This window comes from Genypterus blacodes, unplaced genomic scaffold, assembly GCF_046128005.1.
Source record: "Genypterus blacodes isolate CSIRO-AG114 ecotype Tasmania unplaced genomic scaffold, CSIRO-AGI_Gbla_v1 ptg000272l_1, whole genome shotgun sequence".
Lineage (NCBI taxonomy): Eukaryota > Metazoa > Chordata > Actinopteri > Ophidiiformes > Ophidiidae > Genypterus > Genypterus blacodes.
This window is the reverse complement of record NW_027467063.1, coordinates 119,177-140,000: the sequence shown is the minus strand read 5'-3', so window position 1 is coordinate 140,000 and position 20,824 is coordinate 119,177. Positions and strand designations below refer to the sequence as shown.

Sequence of the window (20,824 nt, the reverse complement as noted above, 5' to 3'; positions counted from 1 at the left end):
CCCTGAGCTGCTGCTCAAACACAGACACTCCTGTTTCTGAGACAGCCCCATGTAGCTCCGCCCCCCCTCACACACACACACACACACACACACAGACACACACACCCCCCCTCCCTCATGTCGCCTGCTAACCATCAGCCACGCGGCGTCTCGCTCTCACAGGTCGCTCTGCTCGTGGGAAAGTCATCACCACAAACGATACAACTCAGGGGAGAGAACAGGAAGTGCTTCCTGTACGCAATTGGTCATTTTGTACACGTTGCCAAAGTGATAGTGATGTGTTTACTGGACTGGTTGATGAGTTAAGGGTTGTTGTTGCCTGACAGGGTGAACGTGTGCGTTCACACTCACTGTGCACCTCAGTGTGGCTGCTGATTGGTTGTGCCGTCTTTAACCACCAGGTGTCGCTGTGGACCCGTCCCTCTGAGCTGATGAAGCCAAACACTCACTTCTCATTTCAGTCAAAGAGGAAATGTAAAGTGTGTGAGCTCGTTGTGCTCACACACTCTTCCTCCTCTCGTGCTGCTAATGGTACAGATGAGGATGTAACTATGGAAACGCCCATCACAAACCTGTCAAATGAGCTGGCGACAGTTTATCAAAAGTGACCCGACATATTAAGACGAGTCTCAGAGGTTCTGATCCGGATCTACTAAACTGATTTAAAACGTTAATTGTGAGCTTTTATTTTGAAATTTGAAGCAAAAACCTTCTGCAAAGAAACTCAACTACAGTCAAACTCATTTACAACCTCAACTTCCTGAAACTGAGAAATCCAGACAGAATCCCACATTAAAGCGACGCTGCAGTCTGAAACACGGCTTTGATCTTTACTCTTATTTACAGAATGTTGTCAGATTGAATGACATCATTTCCTGTTTGTTCAGGTTTTGGTGAAATGGCAGCGCAGGAAACTTCAACTGCAATTTGAACAACAAGTGAAGTAAAAACACAAAACAAGCCGGAAGGAAAAAGACAAAGTGACTGTGTGTCCTCAGATGACCACAAGCTGCTATGACGTCATGTGTCCACTAGGTGGTGACAGAGAAACGCTTTTGAAACCAATGAGCCAAAGTGGAAGTGATTCAGATCTGGATTTCAACTTAAAGCCTGCAGGGTTCTGTGTGTGAAGGGTCAGAGGTCAGACGGTCAGGTGGTCTGGATCAGAGTTCAGCGGGGCAGCCAGAGTCGCTCAAACACAGACACACAGACACACAGACACAAACACACAAACACACAGACACACGTACACACATACACACAAACAAATCCTACAAGATCTCAGTCGCTGCACATAAACAAATGTGTGACTCACTGGTCAGCCTGTGAACTTTGACCCAAACCCCCACAGGTCATCTTCATCAGCTCACACTAACTCCTTCTCTTCCTCTCATGATGTTATAACTCATGACCTTCATCTCCTCACCGTCCTCCTCATCCCTTCATCTTCCAGGTTGCAGTGTCTGCTGACTCTCAGGAGGCCCTGTGTCCGGGCGGAGGGGAGTCTTCCTCTCTGGGCCTCCCTCCGTCCCCTTCATCCTCCACTCATCCTCTTCATCATCCTCAGCCCGTCCTCTGCCTGCTCCCGGGCGCCTCCCCCAAACCTTCACGCCCCGGCAGCGTGCACCAGCGCTGCCTGGCCTCCTTCTCTCCCTCGCCTCCTCCGCTCTTACCAGCCAGGACGCACCAGCAGGAGGAGGCCTCGGCGGACCAGGAAGTGTCCCTCATTACCCGGGCGGGGCTGGCGCGCGCCGATGACGTCATCAGGGCCGAAGGGCTGGGCTCAGAGATGGCTCACAGCAGCGGCAACAGTGAGGATTACAGCACTTACACTCACTGCCAGGATGGGCGGAGTCTGTGTCTGAGGCAGCTGAAGAGGTTCCACAGCGTGGACACGCGGGGCCGCAGCGCCCTCCTGCCTCGGCCACGCCCTCACTCCTGGCTGGACGACCCTCGGCGCCACTCGGTGGAGGTGTGCCCCTCGGTGGAGTCCAGCCCTCAGCGCAGCACCGCCTCCACCTCCTCCGGCTTCGTGTCCCGGGCCGACAGCCTGCAGATCCGCAGCCAGACCCCCGTTCTGACCTCGCTCCCCTCGCCGCGGCGCAAGAAGAAAATGAGCCCCCCCTGCATCTCTGTGGACCCTCCAGACGGACTGGAGTCCCAGTCTGGCCTCTACCCGGCCCTGGGCGGACTGGGAGTTCTGGGCGTGCCCCCTCCTCTGCCCTGTCTGAGGAGGAGAGCCCCCTCCAGTGACTCCAAGGACTCCTTTGACCTGGGAGCGGGCGAGGGTCCCGGGCCGGACGGAAGCTCTCCAAACCCCAACACCAACCCCAAGCTATTGACTCGTCCAAGTTTCTCCTTTGAGAAGACGAGCTCGGAGCACTGAACACACACACGTGCACACACACACACACACACACACACACACACACACAGAGCATCTTCATGCTACCTGGTCTCCATGGAAGCTTCAAATGTTTTGGGTTTCTTACATTTAAACACTTTCCAGTTTGATTTTGCTCCGTTTCAGCTTCAACATCGAGACAAGACTTCACTTTACAAGTACAGATCTACTACACACACACACACACACACACACACACAGGGGCGTGACTGTCACTCAAACCCATCCAACACACACACATTCACACTCAGACACACTCACACACACACAGACTCAGACTCAGACTCACACACTCAGACTGAGACACACACAGACACACTCAGACACACTCAGACTCAGACTCATACCCAGGATGCACTTGTTGTATCAGTGATGGTGATAGTTAGTGATAACGCTGTAGAGAGTGAAGAGGAGCTCAGTACTGTAGTGGTGTGACCGTCCCCTCGTCTTTGTATCGTTACTGCCAAAACAACGACCACGCCAGAGAATGTGGCCGGCGTCAGACGCCAGACAGTCTCTCTCTCTCTCCTCCCCGTCTCTCTCTCTCTCCTCCCCGTCTCTCTCTCTCTCTCTCTCTCTCTCTCTCCTCCCCCTGCATGTGGCTGGCTGCAGGTCGCCCCCCCTCCTCCCCCTGCCTGGTGTCGTGCAGGGCGGACTCGACCCGGTCAGCTGAGGAACAAAGCAATATGAACGTTTTAGAGACACTATTTTCTTAAATTATTGGGCCATAGTGTTTGTACAGGATGTTGTTTTTTATTTCTATTATTTTCATGTTTTTTTGTGATTTTTTTGTTTTTGTCTGTCTTTTTTTGGGAGTTGTTTGTGTTTTTTTCACTGTGGTATATTTCTAGCTTTCTTGGTTTACTGAGGAAAGTGAACATTTTTCAAAGTGCTGAAAACCATGTATTTGTAGGAATAATATATAAATATATCTATAAAACCAGTCATTAAACTGAGCTTGGATTTGTAAGCACACGCATCAGTCTGAGCTGCTTTGATTGACACATCACAAACACACACAGGAAACCTCAGGAGCTGCAGCATCAAAGAGGAGGAGGAGGAGCAGCAGGAGGCGAGCAGGTCAAACCCTCTCTTTGCTCTGTGACAGACTCAGACCTGCTGCAGAGATCTTCCATCACAGGTTCCATCCCTGTGCTTGCCCTTCGTTTATTTCCAAATCAAAGAGTTCTGCGATTCCATCTGTTCTGTCCATGTGCCGAGCCAACTCTTCTGTCACTCACTGGTAAGACGCTGTGCCCCAGGGGGTTCAATCTCAATCTACAAAGCTGGACAACAATAAATCAGCGTAGACTCTTGATTCTAGATTCTTGCATTTACCAGTAAAGTCCTGCACTCGTTCCCAATTTCTAGTCTAGCAAATTCAGCAGATACTTTCAGTACTGTTCTTATTTGAGGACATCTTTCGCCACTGGGTGGCAGTGTCTCCATGTGAGAGCAGGTAATCAACAGGTGAGACCAGCGAACGAGAGAAAGCCGTGTTGTTGCCGTGTTGTTTTTACTTCGATTTCTTCTTCTTTTAATTCTACTTCTTGTTCTACCTCTAGTTATTATTCTTCGTCTTCTAATTATTCTTCTTCGTCTTCTAATTGTTCTTCTTCGTCTTCTAATTATTATTCTTCGTCTTCTAATTGTTCTTCTTCGCCTTTTAATTGTTCTTCTTCGTCTTCTAATTATTCTTCTTCGTCTTCTAATTGTTCTTCTTCGCCTTTTAATTATTCTTCTTCGTCTTCTAATTGTTCTTCTTCGTCTTCTAATTATTATTCTTCGTCTTCTAATTGTTTTAATTCTTCATCATCTTCTAATTCTTATGCTATCTTCTTCTTCGTCTTTTAATTCTTGTTCTTCTTGTGTGTCGGTTAATCCTGAGGCTAAATCCTGTTGATGAAATGATTAGCAGTACTCTCTCTCTACATTATGAAAGGGAGACATCTTGTCGTAGTTTGTTTCAATTGAAGAAACTTATTTATTCAATCATAACTACATTATATTTGCCAGTTTACATGAACCTAACATTCCTCCCAACACTCAGATCACTAATCAGTTTATTGATATTTTGCAACATCAGTATTTCTTCGTCTTCTTATTCTTACTTCACAAAAAATAGAAGAAGAAGAATCAGAAGACAAAGAATATTTAGAATACGAATTACAAGACGTACAAGAAGTAGAACAAAAAGATTAAGGAGACAATAATAGATCAAATCTACGTCGCAGCAAAATATCAATAAAACATATTAGAAATCTGAGTGATGTGGGGGTTGTTAGGTTCATGAAAACTGGCTTCAAATGGACAAATATAATGTAAAGTTATGATTTAATTATTAATTTCTTCGCTTGAAACAAGCTGTGTATTCTCACAAACTACCACACGATGGCACCTTTGCCTGGTGTAGAGAGAGAGTACTGCTAATATTGTTTGATTAATTAACAGAATTGAGCCTCAGGATTAAGCGACACACAACACGAAAAATAATTAAAAGACGACGAAAAAGAAAAAATAGAAGAAGAATTAGAAGGTGGATAAAAGACGAAGAAGCAGAGGAATTTAAAGATGAAGAAGAATTACAACAAGAATTAGAAGACGAAGACGAAGAATTAACAGTAGAAGAATATGAGAATACATTTAGAAGAAGAGGAAGTAGAATTAGTAGAAGAAGAAATAGTCTGACAATAATAGGTAAAATCTACGTGGTAGCAAAATATCAATATATTCTTTAGTGATCTCAGTTGTGTGAGGACTGTTAGGTTCATGTAAACTGGCTTTAAAATGGACCAATATAATGTAAAGTTGTGATTGAATAAATCATTTGTTAATATGAAACAAACGCGGTATTCTCACAAATCACCACAAGATGGCTCCCTTTCCTGGTGTAGAGCGAGAGAGAGAGAGAGTAGTGCCAACATTTTTTGATTAAGTAGAACCTCAAACACTAAGCAGAACTTAAACCTCCTCCTTGGCTGAGTTGTGGCGCAGTGATCTTGGTGTCACTCCTGTTTATGGGGGAGCCTGATGTAGAGAAGTCAGGATGTCTTGGTTTAAAGTAGAATCCTGCTTTCGCCACTAGGGGGCGATGTCTCCATGTGAGAGCAGGTAATCAGCAGGTGAAACCAGCGAACGAGAGAAAGCAGTGTTGTTGATGTCTCGCTACCAGGTCGGTGTTGTGTTTATAAGTTCATACATGTGCTTGATGTGAAACAAGATGTTACTGTGACTGGGGGGGGCGCTTCACAGTTGCGCTGTGCTCAGCCCGTCCGACGGAGGGGAGCCGCACGTCAGCCGGCAAAGAGCCGCATGTGTGTTAAACACTGTCAGCTCAGAACTGTCAGCCATAGGTTCCCGATCCCTGATCTAGATGATAGATACTTTTGTTGATCCCAAACTAGGATTCATCTCTAGCTCTCTCCTTTGCCAAGTTAGGGGCTTTTCACAAAAATGACTTATAAGCTCCCGACATTTTGTGAGAATTTCAGTAAAAATACAATTTTCCCCAAACTTAGAGCAATGTATCCTACAGCCATCTAGATGCTGTGTTTGAAATTCTAGCGCTCTGGCTCTTTTCTTTACCAACTTAAGGGCTTCTACAGAAATGACTGATTTGGTCGATGGTTACTTTGACATTTTTGCCTACTCATGGGCTTTTCACAACAGACCGCCTTTGCTCTTGAACATTTATTCTAGAGGAGAGGAGTCCACACCGGGAACAGACTGAAGCAAACATAGGGACTGAATCTAGTAACGTTAGGACAACATTCAAGATCAAGTTCAAATGTGACAGTGAAGGCAACATTTCATGAATTGAATTCGTCTTGGTTTAAAGTAGAATCCTGCTTTCGACACTAGAGGGCGGTGTCTCCACGTGAGAGCAGGTAACCAGCAGGTGAATCCAGCGAACGAGAGAAAGCCGCGTTGTTGTTGTCTCGCTGTCAGGTCGGAGTTGTGTTTATAAGTTAATGTATATGCTTGATATGAAACGAGATGTGAACATACATCTCGGGGTGAAGTGTTCATTCATTGCTTTTATATGTTATATTTTGCTACCAGACAGATCAGTCGATTTCTACTTCGATTTCTTCTTCTTCTACTAATTATTCTTCGTCTTCTAATTGTTCCAATTCTTCTTCTTCTAATTTTTGTTCAAATTATTCTTCTTCGTCTTTTATTACTTCTGCTTCTTCTAAGATTTGATATATTATTGTTTCATCAGTCTCTTCATCAGTATTTCTTCGTCTTCTAATTCTTACTCTAATTCTTCTTCGTCTATGTTTCTTCTTCTTTGTCTTTTATTCCTGATCGAAGAAGAATTAGAAGACGAAGAAGAAGAAATCGAAGAAGAAATTGACTGAGGAGACAATAATAGGTCAAATCTACGTGGTAGCAAAATATCAATTTATTCTTTAGTGATCTCAGTTGTGTGAGGACCAATAGGTTCACGTAAACTGGCTTTAAAATGGACCAATATAATGTATATATGTATGTATAAGTTGTGATTGAATAAATCATTTGTCAATTTGAAGCAAGCGGTGTATTCTCACAAACCACCACAAGATGGCTCCTTTCCCTGGTGTAGAGAGAGAGAGCGCGAGAGTAGTGCCAATATTTTTTGATTAAGTAGAACTTCAAACTCTAACCGGAACTTAAACCTCCTCCTTGGCTGAGTTGTGGCGCAGTGATCTTGGTGTCACTCCTGTTTATGGGAGGAGCCTAATGTAGAGAAGTCAGGATGTCGAGGTTTAAAGTAGAATCCTGCTTTCGCCACTAGGGGGCGGTGTCTCCATTTGAGAGCAGGTAATCAGCAGGAGAAACCAGTGAACGAGAGAAAGACGTTGGTTGTTGTGTTGCTATCAGGACGGTGTTGTATTTATAAGTTCATACATGTGCTTGATGTGATACAAGACGTTACTGCGGTATATACAGGAAGACGCACCGTTACTGAGCCGTTATGGTGTGTGTGCGCCCGTGTGTGTGTGTGTTTTAAATGTTTCCATATCAGATTTCTGGATGTTTGCTGCATTTATCAAGCTTCGGTATCTTAAGTGAATTCATCGCTCGATCCTAAGTGGAGCTGAAGTCCAGTCTCCATTTTAACGCTTCATGTTTTTGAGATGTGAACACGTAGTTGAGATCCAAACAAGACATTACCATATACATTAAGTTGATTGATTAAATAAAAATATCCTTTAAGTTATATCTTTGTTCGCTTTTTCATTTTGGCCCCTGTTGTCAATGTACTATACTGTATTGACCTTGCATTGTCTCATGAGTGTGTGTGTGCTACTGTGTGTGTGTTACTCATGGGCCAGGGTAAGAACGGTCCCAGCTGAATCAAAATGGGCTTCATATAGTTTCCACATTGTTCCACATCTTCTTTATTCTTGCTGTGTTTTAACCTGGAGTTGGGTCTGATCTGTAAACCGGCATCCTTCATGGCGAGCATCTGTGATGAGCGAGGTCAGGAGCTGATCAACGCCGGCCTGCCCACCACGAAAGAGATAGTTCTAGGCGGCGTGCTGGGCCTCCTCTGGTTCCAGCGCAGGTACTGATCTGTCACAGGGTCAAATCCCTAAGCAGCACTCTGCACTCACTGTCGTCCTCCATAAGTGACGACCGCCATATTATTTACATCTGCATTACAACTAAACACAAAGCGCTGCTGTCACCTAAAGTTTCCTTCCGTTTCCGTCCTGTCTGTACGCAGATAAACAACCCGGACACGCGAGTGCAGATTCTGAAGGACTTTGTAAAGCAGCACTTCACCTGGGCTTTATTCTTGAGTAGCTGCGGCTCAGCTGGTGTGAAGCGGGGTTTTCTGCAGTGACAGCAACCAAAAGAAAGTTTGACGGAGTAGACTGGACATAAGCAACACACTCCGGGTGTCAGTGTCTCCCGTTAGCCCTGGATGGGACCGTCTGGTTACAGAGAAACAGGCTCAGGGCTCCCACTGATTCAGCGTTATGGTGAGTTGTATTTTTCATGCACTTTACATTTGTTTTTGTGGTGTATCTTGCGTTAAAGGCATGTTTAAATGTTACCATAGCGACCAGAGAGCGTTAGGGAGCAGAGAGGATGTTACTCATGTTATATTGTTGGCGCGGACCGGGGCGCAAAAAGGGTTGGGGATGTAGATGCTGCGTTTGAAAAATTTGGAGCTCTAGCTCTTAAATCAACCAAGATATGGGCTTTTAAAAAAACAATAATAGCTCAAATCTACGTGGTAGCAAAATATCAATATATTCTTTAGTGATCTCAGTTGTGTGAGGAATGTAAGGTTCACGTAAACTGGCTTTAAAATGGACGCATATAATGTAAAGTTGTGATTTACATCATATGCGTAATCATTTGTTAATTTGAAACAAGCGTGTGTATTCTCACAAACCACCACAAGATGGCTCCTTTTCCTGGTGTAGAGAGAGAGAGAGAGAGTACTGCTAATATTTTTTGATAAAGTAGAACTTCACACTCTAAGCTGAGGTCGAACCTCCTCCTTGGCTGAGTTGTGGCGCAGTGATCTTGGTTTCACTCCTGATTATGGGAGGAGCCTAATGTAGAGAAGTCAGGATGTCTGGTTTTGAGTCGAATCTTGGTTTTAAGTCGAATCCTGCTTGCGCCACTAGGGGGCGGTGTCTCCATGTGAGAGCAGGTAACCAGCAGGTGAAACCAGCGAACGAGAGAAAGCAGTGTGGTTGTTGTGTCGCTACCAGGTCAGTGTTGTGTTTATAGTTCATATATGTGCTTGATGTGCTACAAGATGTTACTGCACTCTACAAACAACAGGCAGGAAGTCAGGTGTTTATGTTCCTGCTGAAAGGTCAGAGCCGTTTAGCCTTCGTGGCGACGCACCGGTATTGAGCCATTACGGTGTGTGTGTGTGTGTGTGTGTGTGTGTGTGTGTGTGTGTGTGTGTGTGTGTCTGTGTGTCTGTGTGTCTGTGTGTGTGTGTTAAATCCATGCTACGGTGGTGTACAGTAGTGTGTGTGTATGCAGTAGTGACTGTTTGTTGTGTGAATGTTTGTATACGTGTGTATGTGTGCCTGTGTACGCGTGCATGTGTGTGTGCGTGCGTGCATGTGTGTGTATGCGTGTGTTGTTTTAAATGTTTGCTGCATTTCTCTAGCTGTGGTATTTGGATGCTGCGTTTGAACATTTTAGACAAGTAATAGATATTATAAATATATATTATATTACACTTAGACTAACTCCTTTACTTAAATCTTACTGGTAATTTATTTGAAATATGTTCAATAAGTAAATATATAAATGACTTTTTGAGATGTGAACGCATATTGACTTATATGCTAAGTCGATTGAATAAATAAAAATATCCTGTTTAAGTCATATATGAAAACGGGACCAAACTTTTTTTTTTTTTTTTTTTTTGTGATGTCAGCTCCAAATCAAAGAGACAAAAGAAACATCTCTGCCTTCTAAGGTTGGGTGGGCGGTGGCTCATTGATAAGGCACGCGTCTGGGAACCAGGCACACGCTCCGGTGCTGGTTCGCCTCCAACCTCGGTCCCTCACTCTCCAGCTGGTAGCTGGAGAGTTGCCTGTTACCCTCCGGTCCAGAGCCTGTTACCTTCCGGTCCCCGCGCCCACCTAGGCACGGAATCTCCTGCGCTCAGTCAGTCTGTCAGCGAGAGTGACAGACACATAGCGAGAGACTGATAGTCATAGTAGAACACTTCACGTATAGAGTTAGGGACACACAGTGTGTCGCTCGGGCTGCGTGGCAGGCACAGTTCTTGTGTCTGGCACCAGAACGAGTGATGCACTGTGATAGAACATATAGGAACACATAGGTACTGACACACAGACAGGCAGGCAGGGTGCGGAAGAGGAGGTGCTTTTAAAAAAACTCACTAAGTGTTTCACTGAGAAAGAGAAATAGCAGAAAAACCCACAAAATTGTATTATTTATTTTAGCTCAGAGGGTTAAGCTGATGGTTGGTGATCACAAGGTTGGGAGTTCGAGTCCCACACTGGGACTTAGTGAGTTTTTTTAAAAGCACCTCCTCTTCCGCACCCTGCCTGCCTGTCTGTGTGTCAGTACCTATGTGTTCCTATATGTTCTATCACAGTGCATCACTCGTTCTGGTGCCAGACACAAGAACTGTGCCTGCCACGCAGCCCGAGCGACACACTGTGTGTCCCTAACTCTATACGTGAAGTGTTCTACTATGACTATCAGTCTCTCGCTATGTGTCTGTCACTCTCTCTGACAGACTGACTGAGTGCGGTAGATTCCGTGCCTAGGTGGGCGCGGGGACCGGAAGGTAACAGGCTCTGGACCGGAGGGTAACAGGCAACTCTCCAGCTACCAGCTGGAGAGTGAGGGACCGAGGTTGGAGGCGAACCAGCACCGGAGCGTGTGCCTGGTTCCCAGACGCGTGCCTTATCAATGAGCCACCGCCCACCCAACCTTAGAAGGCAGAGATGTTTCTTTTGTCTCTTTGATTTGGAGCTGACATCACAAAAAAAAAAAAAAGTATATAAGTAAATAAGGATATTTTTATTTATTCAATCGACTTAGCATATAAGTCAATATGCGTTCACATCTCAAAAAGTCATTTGTATATTTACTTATTGAACATATTTCAAATAAATTACCAGTAAGATTTAAGTAAAGTAGTTAGTCTAAGTGTAATATAATATATATATAATATCTATTACTTGTCTAAAATGTTCAAACGCAGCATCCAAATACCACAGCTTGAGAAATGCAGCAAACATTTAAAACAACACACGCATACACACACATGCACGCACGCACACACACATGCACGCGTACACAGGCACACATACACACGTATACAAACATTCACACAACAAACAGTCACTACTGCATACACACACACTACTGTACACCTCCGTAGCATGGATTTAACACACACACACACACACACACACACCGTAATGGCTCAATACCGGTGCGTCGCCACGAAGGCTAAACGGCTCTGACCTTTCAGCAGGAACATAAACACCTGACTTCCTGCCTGTTGTTTGTAGAGTGCAGTAACATCTTGTAGCACATCAAGCACATATATGAACTATAAACACAACACCGACCTGGTAGCGACACAACAACCACACGGCTTTCTCTCGTTCGCTGGTTTCACCTGCTTGATTACCTGCTCTCACATGGCGACACCGCCACCTAGTGGCGAAAGCAGGATTCGACTTAAAACCAAGATTCGACTTAAATCAGGAGTGAAACCAAGATCACTGCGCCACAACTCAGCCAAGGAGGAGGTTCGACCTCTGCTGAGAGTTTGAAGTTCTACTTTATCAAAAAATATTAGCAGTACTCTCTCTCTCTCTCTACACCAGGAAAATGAGCCATCTTGTGGTGGTTTGTGAGAATACACACGCTTGTTTCAAATTAACAAATGATTTATTTAATCACAACTTTACATTATATGCGTCCATTTTAAAGCCAGTTTACGTGAACCTTACAGTCCTCACACAACTGAGATCACTAAAGAATATATTGATATTTTGCTACCACGTAGATTTGAGCTATTATTGTTTTTTTAAAAGCCCATATCTTGGTTAATTTCAGAGCTAGAGCTCCAAATTTTTCAAACGCAGCATCTACATCAGCGGTCCCCAACCCTTTTTGCGCCCCGGTCCGGTTTGATATCAGACACTATTTTCACGGACCGGCGTTTAAGGTGTGGCGGATAAATACAACAAAAGAAAATGATACGACCGGCATTTAAATGTAATAATAAACGTGAATCCAATGTGTACTCGCGACTTTATTAGCAGCGTTCTCGTAACATCGCGCCAACAACACAACATGAGTAACATCCTCTCTGCCCCCTAACGCTCTCTGGTCGCTATGGTAACGTTTAAACGTGCCTTAAACGTAAGATACACCACAAAAACAAATGTACAGTGCATGAAAAATACAACTCACCATAACGCTGAATCAGTGGGAGCCTTGAGCCTGTTTCTCTGTAACCAGACGGTCCCATCCAGGGCTAACGGGAGACACTGACACCCGGAGTGTGTTGCTTATGTCCAGTCTACCCTGTCAAACTTTCTTTTGGTTGCTGTCACTGCAGAAAACCCCGCTTCACACCAGCTGAGCTGCAGCTACTCAAGAATAAAGCCCAGGTGAAGTGCTGCTTTACAAAGTCCTTCAGAATCTGCACTCGCGTGTCCGGGTTGTTTATCTGCGTACAGACAGGACGGAAACGGAAGGAAACTTTAGGTGACAGCAGCGCTTTGTGTTTAGTTGTAATGCAGATGTAAATAATATGGCGGTCGTCACTAATGGAGGACGACAGTGAGTGCAGAGTGCTGCTTAGGGATTTGACCCTGTGACAGATCAGTACCTGCGCTGGAACCAGAGGAGGCCCAGCACGCCGCCTAGAACGATCTCCTCCGTGGTGGGTAGGCCGGCGTAGATCAGCTCCCAGTCCTCCCTCTTCCTTGTGGGCGTGGCTTGGTGCTTGGCGCTCTGTGAAGCGTCCTGATAACAGAGAAACACAAGAATAAAAGATAAATATGAGATCAACATAATGTTCCTTCATTCTTCCTCATCTCCTTCTTCAGGCATCCCCACATGCTGCCCAGTGCTTTGTTCTAAGATGATGTCATGATAATGGACCCGGTCAGAACACAGTGACTCATACAGTGAGTCCATGAAGGACAGACATTTAAACTCTAATGTTCATTACATCACACACATGGACCTAAACATGAACGTTACCATGGCGATTGGACTTCAACTCCACTTACAATCCAGCGATCGTTTCACTTAAGATACCAAAGCTTGATAAATGCAGCAAACAAATTGTAGCGTCCGCAGAACGACACAAAGATGAACGAGAGTCAACAGTAGGATGTCGTGTTTATTGAACTAATAACACAGGTTACTGTCAGACATAACCACGCCAAAAACTCACTTTTAATAACGACAACGTTCACCAGCCAATTCTCCGAATCACACACACACACACACACATCCCCGCCCCTCATGCCACTCACATGCATGACACATTCACTGTACATGCACACCATAGGAACCAGTAGAACATCCAACACAAACATAACAGCAAGGTTGCTACAATATGAAATAACACACACACTCTCTCTCCTCCCTGAGTAACAGCGTAACCAGCAGTCTGAGCTGCTGGAGCTAAACGGCTCTGACCTTTCAGCAGGAACATAAACACCTGACTTCCTGTCTGTTGTTTGTAGAATGCAGTAACATCTTGTTTCATATCAAGCTCATATATGAACTGAGAAGCACAGCACTGACCTGGTAGAGAGATTGATGGTGGTCGGAGAAACCAGCGCAGATCACGCAGATCGTCAGTCGCCTGGGCCGGAAGGTAAAGGTCTCCGCTGTTGTTGGTTACAGCGTTTCACTCTGACACTTTGCCAGCACATATATGAACTTATAAACACAACGCTGACCTGCTAGCGACACAACAACCACACGGCTTTCTCTCGTTTGCTGGTTTCACCTGCTGGTTACCTGCTCTCACATGGAGACACCGCCCCCTAGTGGCGAAAGATGGATTCGACTTAAAACCAAGACATCCTGACTTCTCTACATTAGGCTCCTCCTATAAACAGGAGTGACACCAAGATCACTGCGACACAACTCAGCCAAGGAAGAGGTTTAAGTTCTGCTTAGAGTTTGAAGTTCTACTTAATCAAAAAATATTAGCAGTACTCTCTCTCTCTACATTAGGAAAAGGAGCCATCTTGTGGTGGTTTGTGACAAGACACCGCTTGTTTCAAATTAATGATAATAATTTATGATCATAATAAATGATTTATTCAATCACAACTTTACATTATATTTGTCAATTTTACAGCCAGTTAACATGAACCTAACAGTCCTCACACAACTGAGATCACTAAAGAATATATTGATTTTTTGCTACCACGTAGATTTGATTTATTATTGTAAACTAACTGTATTCTAATTCTTCTTCTACTGTTAATTCTTCTTCTTTGTCTTCTAATTCTTGTCGTAATTCCTCTTCTTCATCTTTTAATTCTTCTGCTTCTTTGTCTTTTGTCCCACTTCTAATTCCTCATCTTCATCGTCTTTTAATTATTTTTCTTGTTGTGTCGCTTAATCCTGAGGCTCAATTCTGTTAATTCATCAAAGAACATTAGTAGTACTCTCTCTCTACAACAGGCAAGGGTGCCATCTTGTGGTGGTTTGTGAGAATACACCGCTTGTTTCAAGCGAAGAAATTATTTATTAAATCATAACTGTGCATTATATTTGTCAACTTTAAAGCCAGTTTACATGAAACTTACATTCCTCACATCACTCAGATTTCTAATTAGTATTATTGATGTTTTGCTACCACGTAGATTTAGCCTCAGGATTATCCGACACACAAGAAGAAGAATTAAAGGACGAAGAAGACTTAAAAGACGAGGAAGTAGAAGAAGATAGCATAAGAATTAGAAGACGAAGAAGAAGAAGCAGAAGCAATTAAAGACGATGAAGAATCATTTGAACAAAAATTAGAGGATGAAGAAGAAGAATTAGAACCACAATTAGAAGACGAAGAAGAACAATTAGTAGAGGTAGAACAAGAAGTAGAATTAGTAGAAGTAGAAATCGACTGATCTGTCTGGTAGCAAAATATCAATAAACTCACCAGACACTTGTTTCATATCAAGCACATATATGAACTTATAAACACAACTCCGACCTGATAGCGGGACATCAACAACACTGCTTTCTCTCGTTCGCTGGTTTCACCTGCTGGTTACCTGCTCTCACATGGAGACACCGCCCCCTAGGGGCGAAAGCCGGACTCGACTTTAAACCAAGACGGATTCAATCCATGAAATCTTCCCTTCACTGTTCAAATTTGCTCTTACTACAGTACAAGATATGGGCTTTAAAAAACAAACGATTTGGTCCATGGTTACACTGTCGTTCAGGAAAATTGGACCAAAAATAAAATATGCCCCAAACTTACAGAAAATGATCCCCGTGTCCTGTGGATGTGAACATGTTAGAGCTCTAGCTATTAAAGTGAGCAACATATGGGCTTTTTAGAAAACAAACGATGTGGTCCATCACTGTGGTTTTGGAAAATCATGGGCACAGCGCTTCACCTCGATACGCTCTTCGGAAATAGGAAGCTTCTCCTCACACAGGAATTGCACAACATATCATCTGACCTGTGTGATGTTTGTGCATGTGTTTGCCTTTAACTCTCCGTGTCCAGGAGCTGTCTGGCAGAGGTCTCTTCTCTGATGCTAAAGACAGCAAAGGGTTCCGTGCATCATCACCCGGTGCTGCTAGGATGCATGTTTCTCCTCCGAGCTGAACAGCTACGACACAAACAGAGCAGGAGTGAAGTGAGGAAAATAAAACCTCTTTATTTACCAGGGACGAGGGAGTGGCGCCAGCTGTGGAGCCGTCCTCCATCCTGTGGCTGCAGAGGAACAAGCTCGACACCTCCAGCGCCTCATTGTGCTGCGTCCTCATGTGAACATGCCTGTACCCTGAAACACACAAAAACAATGATGACCGGACGGGATCGAGGACATGGCGGCGCTGCAATTCACCAGCCAGCAGAGGGCGCTCTAAACCCCTCTGCTCGTGCGTAAGCTTGTGAGCTAGAGTTCTAAAATTTTTATTTATTTATTTATTTATTATCATCTTTTTACAAAATATATTATGAACAACCTGACATTTTTTAACTCAGTGGTCCCCAAACTTGTTCTGCACGGAAAGCCTTTCACAGACGGAGATTACATGAAGGGATCATTTACTAAGATATCAGAGAATCTATCCTCGGAAAATCACCTGCATTTTAGTGTCGGGATGACGTCACAAATCAAAATGTAGTTTGTGGACAATTTACGTTTAAAAGCTCTTTGCTGTAGCGGGCCTTGAGTTTGACACCTGTGATCTAAAGCTTCCATGGAGACCAGGTTAGCTCTCCCCAACTGACAACATGTGAGTGAATACGCGTACACAACATAGTGGCTCCATAACAGAGCGCCGACATGAAAGGTGAACTTTGAGCTGCTGGAGCTACACGGCTCTGACCTTTCAGCAGGAACATAAACACCTGACTTCTTGTCTGTTTGTAGAATGCAGTAACGTCTTGTTTCATATCAAGCACATATATGAACTTATGAACACAACACCGACCTGGTAGCGACACAACAACAACACGGCTTTCTCTCGTTCGCTGGTTTCACCTGCTGGTTACCTGCTCTCACATGGAGACACCGCCCCCTAGTGGCGAAAGATGGATTCGACTTTTAGACGAACTCAAATCATGAAATGTTGCATTTACTGTGCGCGCGCGCGCGTGTGTGTGTATGTGTGTGTGAACCTGGTAGAGCCATTTTACAGCCTTTATTCATGTGCTTTCCACACACGCACGCACGCACGCACGTGCGCACACACACGCACGCACAGACGCACGCACGCACGCACGCACGCAGGCAGGCAGGCACACACACACACACACGCACACACCTCAGCAGGGCGCCTCGGTTATTGGCTGCTCTAATAGCTCCTCTGTCCTCAACTGAACTGTGGGAAGCAGCAGGCTCACCTTCACACCTTCATCCATTAGAGCTCGTCAGCGTCCTCAGATCACCTCTGCTGCGTGTGCGTGTGTGTGTGTGTGTGTGTGTGTGAGTCACTGCACACAACAAGGCAAACAGGTGTGTGTGAGAGTGTGTGTGTGAGAGAGAGAGAGAGAGAGAGATAGTGAGTGTGAGTAAGTGTGTGAGAGTGTGAGTGTGTGACTGTGTAATAGAGTGTGTGTGTGTGTGTGTGTGTGTGTGTGTGTGTGTGTGTGTGTGCGTGCGTGCGTGCGTGCGTGCGTGCGTGCGTGCGTGTGTGTGTGTGTGTGAGAATAAATCTAGTGTGGAACAGTCCAACCGTAATCTGCTGTCAGTTTCAGTTTCCTCTGATTTCTGATTATTTCTGTTCCGTTTCTGTGTTTAAATCTGATTGAGCTTTTTATTAAAGAATCATTTAAGAATCAAATCCTCTCAGCTGCATTTATAAAGTGATCAGCTCATCTTCATCAGTTTGTGCTTCATCTCTCGTGTTTCCGTCTCAAATGTACAAATGAATATAATGTATATATCTCATCGATATAAGTGGAGCCAAATCAATAGGAACGATCGATCGATCCACAACCCGCGGACTTGCTGCGTCTTTACGCGCAGCGCCGGAGCGCGTAAAGGGTTAACGGGTGAAGCAGCAGGTGTCCAGCCCAGAGCTGCTTCAGCTTAAAGCTTCGTCCAGCATCCCAGCGTCACGTTCACACTCATGTTGGCGCAGCTCGATGCTACAAATCCATCATCTCCTCTCAACAAGCTGGAGAAGAGCTGACAAGCTTCCGCCTGACGCGCCGCTTCATCCAGCTGCTTCCTTCTCGCTTCATCCGCCGGGTCAGCGGCTCCAGCGGCTCCAGCGGCTCCAGCGGCTCCAGCGGCTTCAGCGGCTCCAGCGGCTCCCTCTCCCCGGGCCGCGGTGCGTTCCGCTGCGGCCATGTGGCGGCTGCTGTTTCCGCGGTGGATCTGGTTCGCGGCGTGTGTGTCCGTGTGTGTGGGCGCTTCGCCGCAGATGAGCTCCTCTCATGCGGGCATCTGCCCCAACGACATGAACCCGAACCTGTGGGTGGACGCCATGAGCACGTGCACGCGGGAGTGCGAGTCTGATCAGGTAGGAAAGACGATCGATCAATCAAGTTGATCACTGATCACTCTGGAGTTCTGGATGCAGGGAGAATGTTTCATCTGACTGAAGGAGAGTTCAAACAAAGACATTTAAATCAAACTAACTTTAAGTCTTTACTCAGAAATACTGTCAACTTTTATCATTACATTTATTTTAACTCCAACCTGGATCTGATCTGACCTTCATCCTCTGTGTCCCTCTGGGCTCGGACCCTCTGGGCTCGGACCCTCTGGGCTCGGACCCTCTGGGCTCAGACCCTCTGGGCTCGGAACTTCTGGGCTCGGACCCTCTGGGCTCTGACCTTCTGGGCTCTGACCCCTCTGTGACCTTGTCTCTCTTCTCTTTGCAGGAGTGTGAGTCCCTTGAGAAGTGCTGCTCTAACGTGTGTGGTAACCGCAGCTGTGTGGCGTCTCGTTCCACGGAGGGGAGCAGAGGTCCTGTGGGGACGCCCAAAGAGACGTCGTGTGCCAGCTTCCTGTGCGCCCAGCAGGGCTCAGAGTGCAGCATCTGGGAGGGTCAGCCGGTGTGTAAGTGCAGAGACCTCTGTGGGAGAGAGCCGCACTTCACCTGCGCCTCAGACGGGATGACATACTACAACAGGTGCTACATGGACGCAGAGGCGTGTTCCAAGGGCGTCACGCTGTCTGTGGTCACCTGCCGCTACCACCTGACCTGGCCCAACACCAGCCCCTCGCTGCCCCTGGTCACCACCCCCAGACCCACCACCGCCCCCCTTCAGGCCACCGTCACTCCTCCCGCCAAACAGTTGCCCGTCATGGCGAGCGCCCCCCCGCACCAGTCTGTGATAGTGGGCGACACGGCCAGCTTCCTGTGCGACGTGACCGGTTACCCTCGGCCCGATATCACCTGGGAGAAGCGGCGTCCTGAGGGGGCGGAGAGGGGGGAGAGGGGGGAGAGGGGGGTCATGAGGCCCAATCACGTGCGAGGAAACATGGTGGTCACCAACATCGGTCAGCTCGTCATCTACAACGCCCAGCCCGCCGACTCCGGCGTCTACACCTGCACGGCCACCAACCCGTCTGGCTCGGCGGAGGCCCACCACCCGCTCACCGTGTCGCACACCCAACCCTCCAAAAGTCCAGAGTCCAGGAACGTGAGCCGCTGCCTGCCAGAGGAGTGTGAGAAGCCCCCCGACAGCCCCGAGGACTGCGGGAGCGAGCAGGAGAGAGTCAGCTGGTTCTACGAGACCAAGACCAACACCTGCTTCTCCTTCATGAGCTGCCACAGCAGCCAGCCGCCCAGGAGAGCGTTGGAGACGTACGAGGAGTGCATGCAGTGCTGCGGCCCGGAGCTGTCGGGGCCCTGCGGCCTCTCCAGCCTGCAGGGACCCTGTAAGGCTTACGAGCTGCGTTGGGCTTTCAGCGCCGCCATGCGCCAGTGCCAGGCCTTCATCTACGGAGGCTGCGAGGGCAACGACAACAACTTTGAATCCAAAGAGGCTTGTGAGGAAACGTGCCCGTATCCCAAGAACCATCACTGCAAGGCCTGCAAGCCCCGAGGCAAGATGGTGACCAGTTTCTGCAAGAGCGACTTTGTGATCCTGGGTCGGATGATGGAGCTCACCGAGGAGAAGGACTCGGGCCACGCCGTGGTCGCCGTGGAGGAGATCTTTAAGGATGAGAAGATGGGTCTGCACTTCTTTGGCGAGGAGCCCCTGGAGGTCACGTTCATGAACATGGACTGGAACTGCCCCTGCCCCAACATCACAGGGGCCGCCGCCGCCGGCCAGGTCATCATCATGGGAGACGTGAAGGACGGCATGGCCGTCATCCAGCCCGAGAGCTACGTGGGGGCTTCCAGCCCTCGGAGAGTACGGAAGCTGAAGGAGGTCATCTCCAAGAACACCTGTGATCTTCTCAAAGCCATCACCAACAGCCCTCAGTAGAAGCTTCAGCTGACCAACAGGTCCTGAGCTTCATCATCTTCAGCTCCTTCATGTCTGAACTCTGTGTCTTTGTTGTCTCATTGTCCAATCAAAGACCTGCAGACCTGAAGAGAAGCACAAACATCTATAGGACGACACACAGAGTTCAGATCATAGAAGAAGAATATGACTTTACATGTAAACAAAGGGACTTTAACTGCAGTTATGCTTTAAGCTTCAGATCTTTTCTCATTCCCTCCTCAGCAGATCTGCTCTGGTGTTCCCTCATGCTGAGGATCACGTCTGTACTCGTCCGGAGGTCTGTTGGTCTCACGTGTTGTTGATTGAAATACCATGTATGTGAACACGGAGCCCTCCTGTTAGCGTGTCAGCGTGTCTCCAGACTGGCTGGGCTCCGATGCTCTCAGGCTGGAAATGGAGGTTGCAGACTTGCAGCATTGAAGCCCAAAGCAGGACGTGTAAGTGTGTGAGTCCTGCTTGTTGTCCTGAGCGTCCTTATATCATCTTTATACGCTCCTGTAAACACACACATGCAGCTTTTAAACGCACACATGCAGACCAGGATTCTCACCTGAACAAGTGAGTTGTAAGATAATGATTAATCATCATATTCTCTCTGTTTGCTTTTATCTTCTTGGCCTATTTATTATGAACATGTAACATTTTCTCTGGACCTTTATTGTTGTACTTCCTGTCCTCAGAGCACTTTTGCTGTGGCTTCTTTCTTCAGTATTTTGGACTTTGTCAATGAAAATAAAGCTGATTAGTTTTTCTCTGCGTGTCTCTGAACGACT

The 20,824-nt window shown here is 46.4% G+C and overlaps 2 protein-coding genes and 1 long non-coding RNA gene across 5 annotated transcripts in view; 2 read left to right on the top strand and 1 right to left on the bottom strand.

Moving 5' to 3' along the window:
* The window catches only part of cacna1g (calcium channel, voltage-dependent, T type, alpha 1G subunit), a gene marked incomplete at its 5' end in the record, with an annotated part of 44,851 nt that extends 41,265 nt beyond the window's left edge, over nt 1-3,586 (top strand). The window contains 1 exon segment of the mRNA XM_076171821.1: nt 1,454-3,586. Within this exon segment, the coding sequence (XP_076027936.1) occupies nt 1,454-2,386 (933 nt within the window).
* Nucleotides 3,587-4,414: 828 nt separating this feature from the next.
* Nucleotides 4,415-14,055, bottom strand: LOC143017157 (uncharacterized). Of its 3 annotated transcripts, XR_012965594.1 has the most exons (4): nt 13,691-14,055; nt 12,762-12,886; nt 11,875-12,599; nt 4,415-4,431 (listed from the first exon to the last, which is right to left on the bottom strand). It is a non-coding gene; the product is annotated as an uncharacterized LOC143017157 (long non-coding RNA). The 3 variants fall into 3 exon arrangements; XR_012965593.1 differs by lacking the exon at nt 4,415-4,431 and having other exon boundaries at nt 11,757-12,599; nt 12,762-12,898; XR_012965592.1 differs by lacking the exon at nt 4,415-4,431 and having other exon boundaries at nt 11,757-12,599.
* A 3,880-nt stretch (nt 14,056-17,935) lies between these two features.
* Nucleotides 17,936-20,030, top strand: LOC143017159 (WAP, Kazal, immunoglobulin, Kunitz and NTR domain-containing protein 2-like). Its single transcript, XM_076171820.1, has 2 exons — nt 17,936-18,109; nt 18,474-20,030. Exons 1-2 carry the CDS (start codon nt 17,936-17,938, stop codon nt 20,028-20,030), a joined length of 1,731 nt encoding a protein of 576 aa, XP_076027935.1.
* The last annotated feature ends 794 nt before the right edge of the window (nt 20,031-20,824 follow it).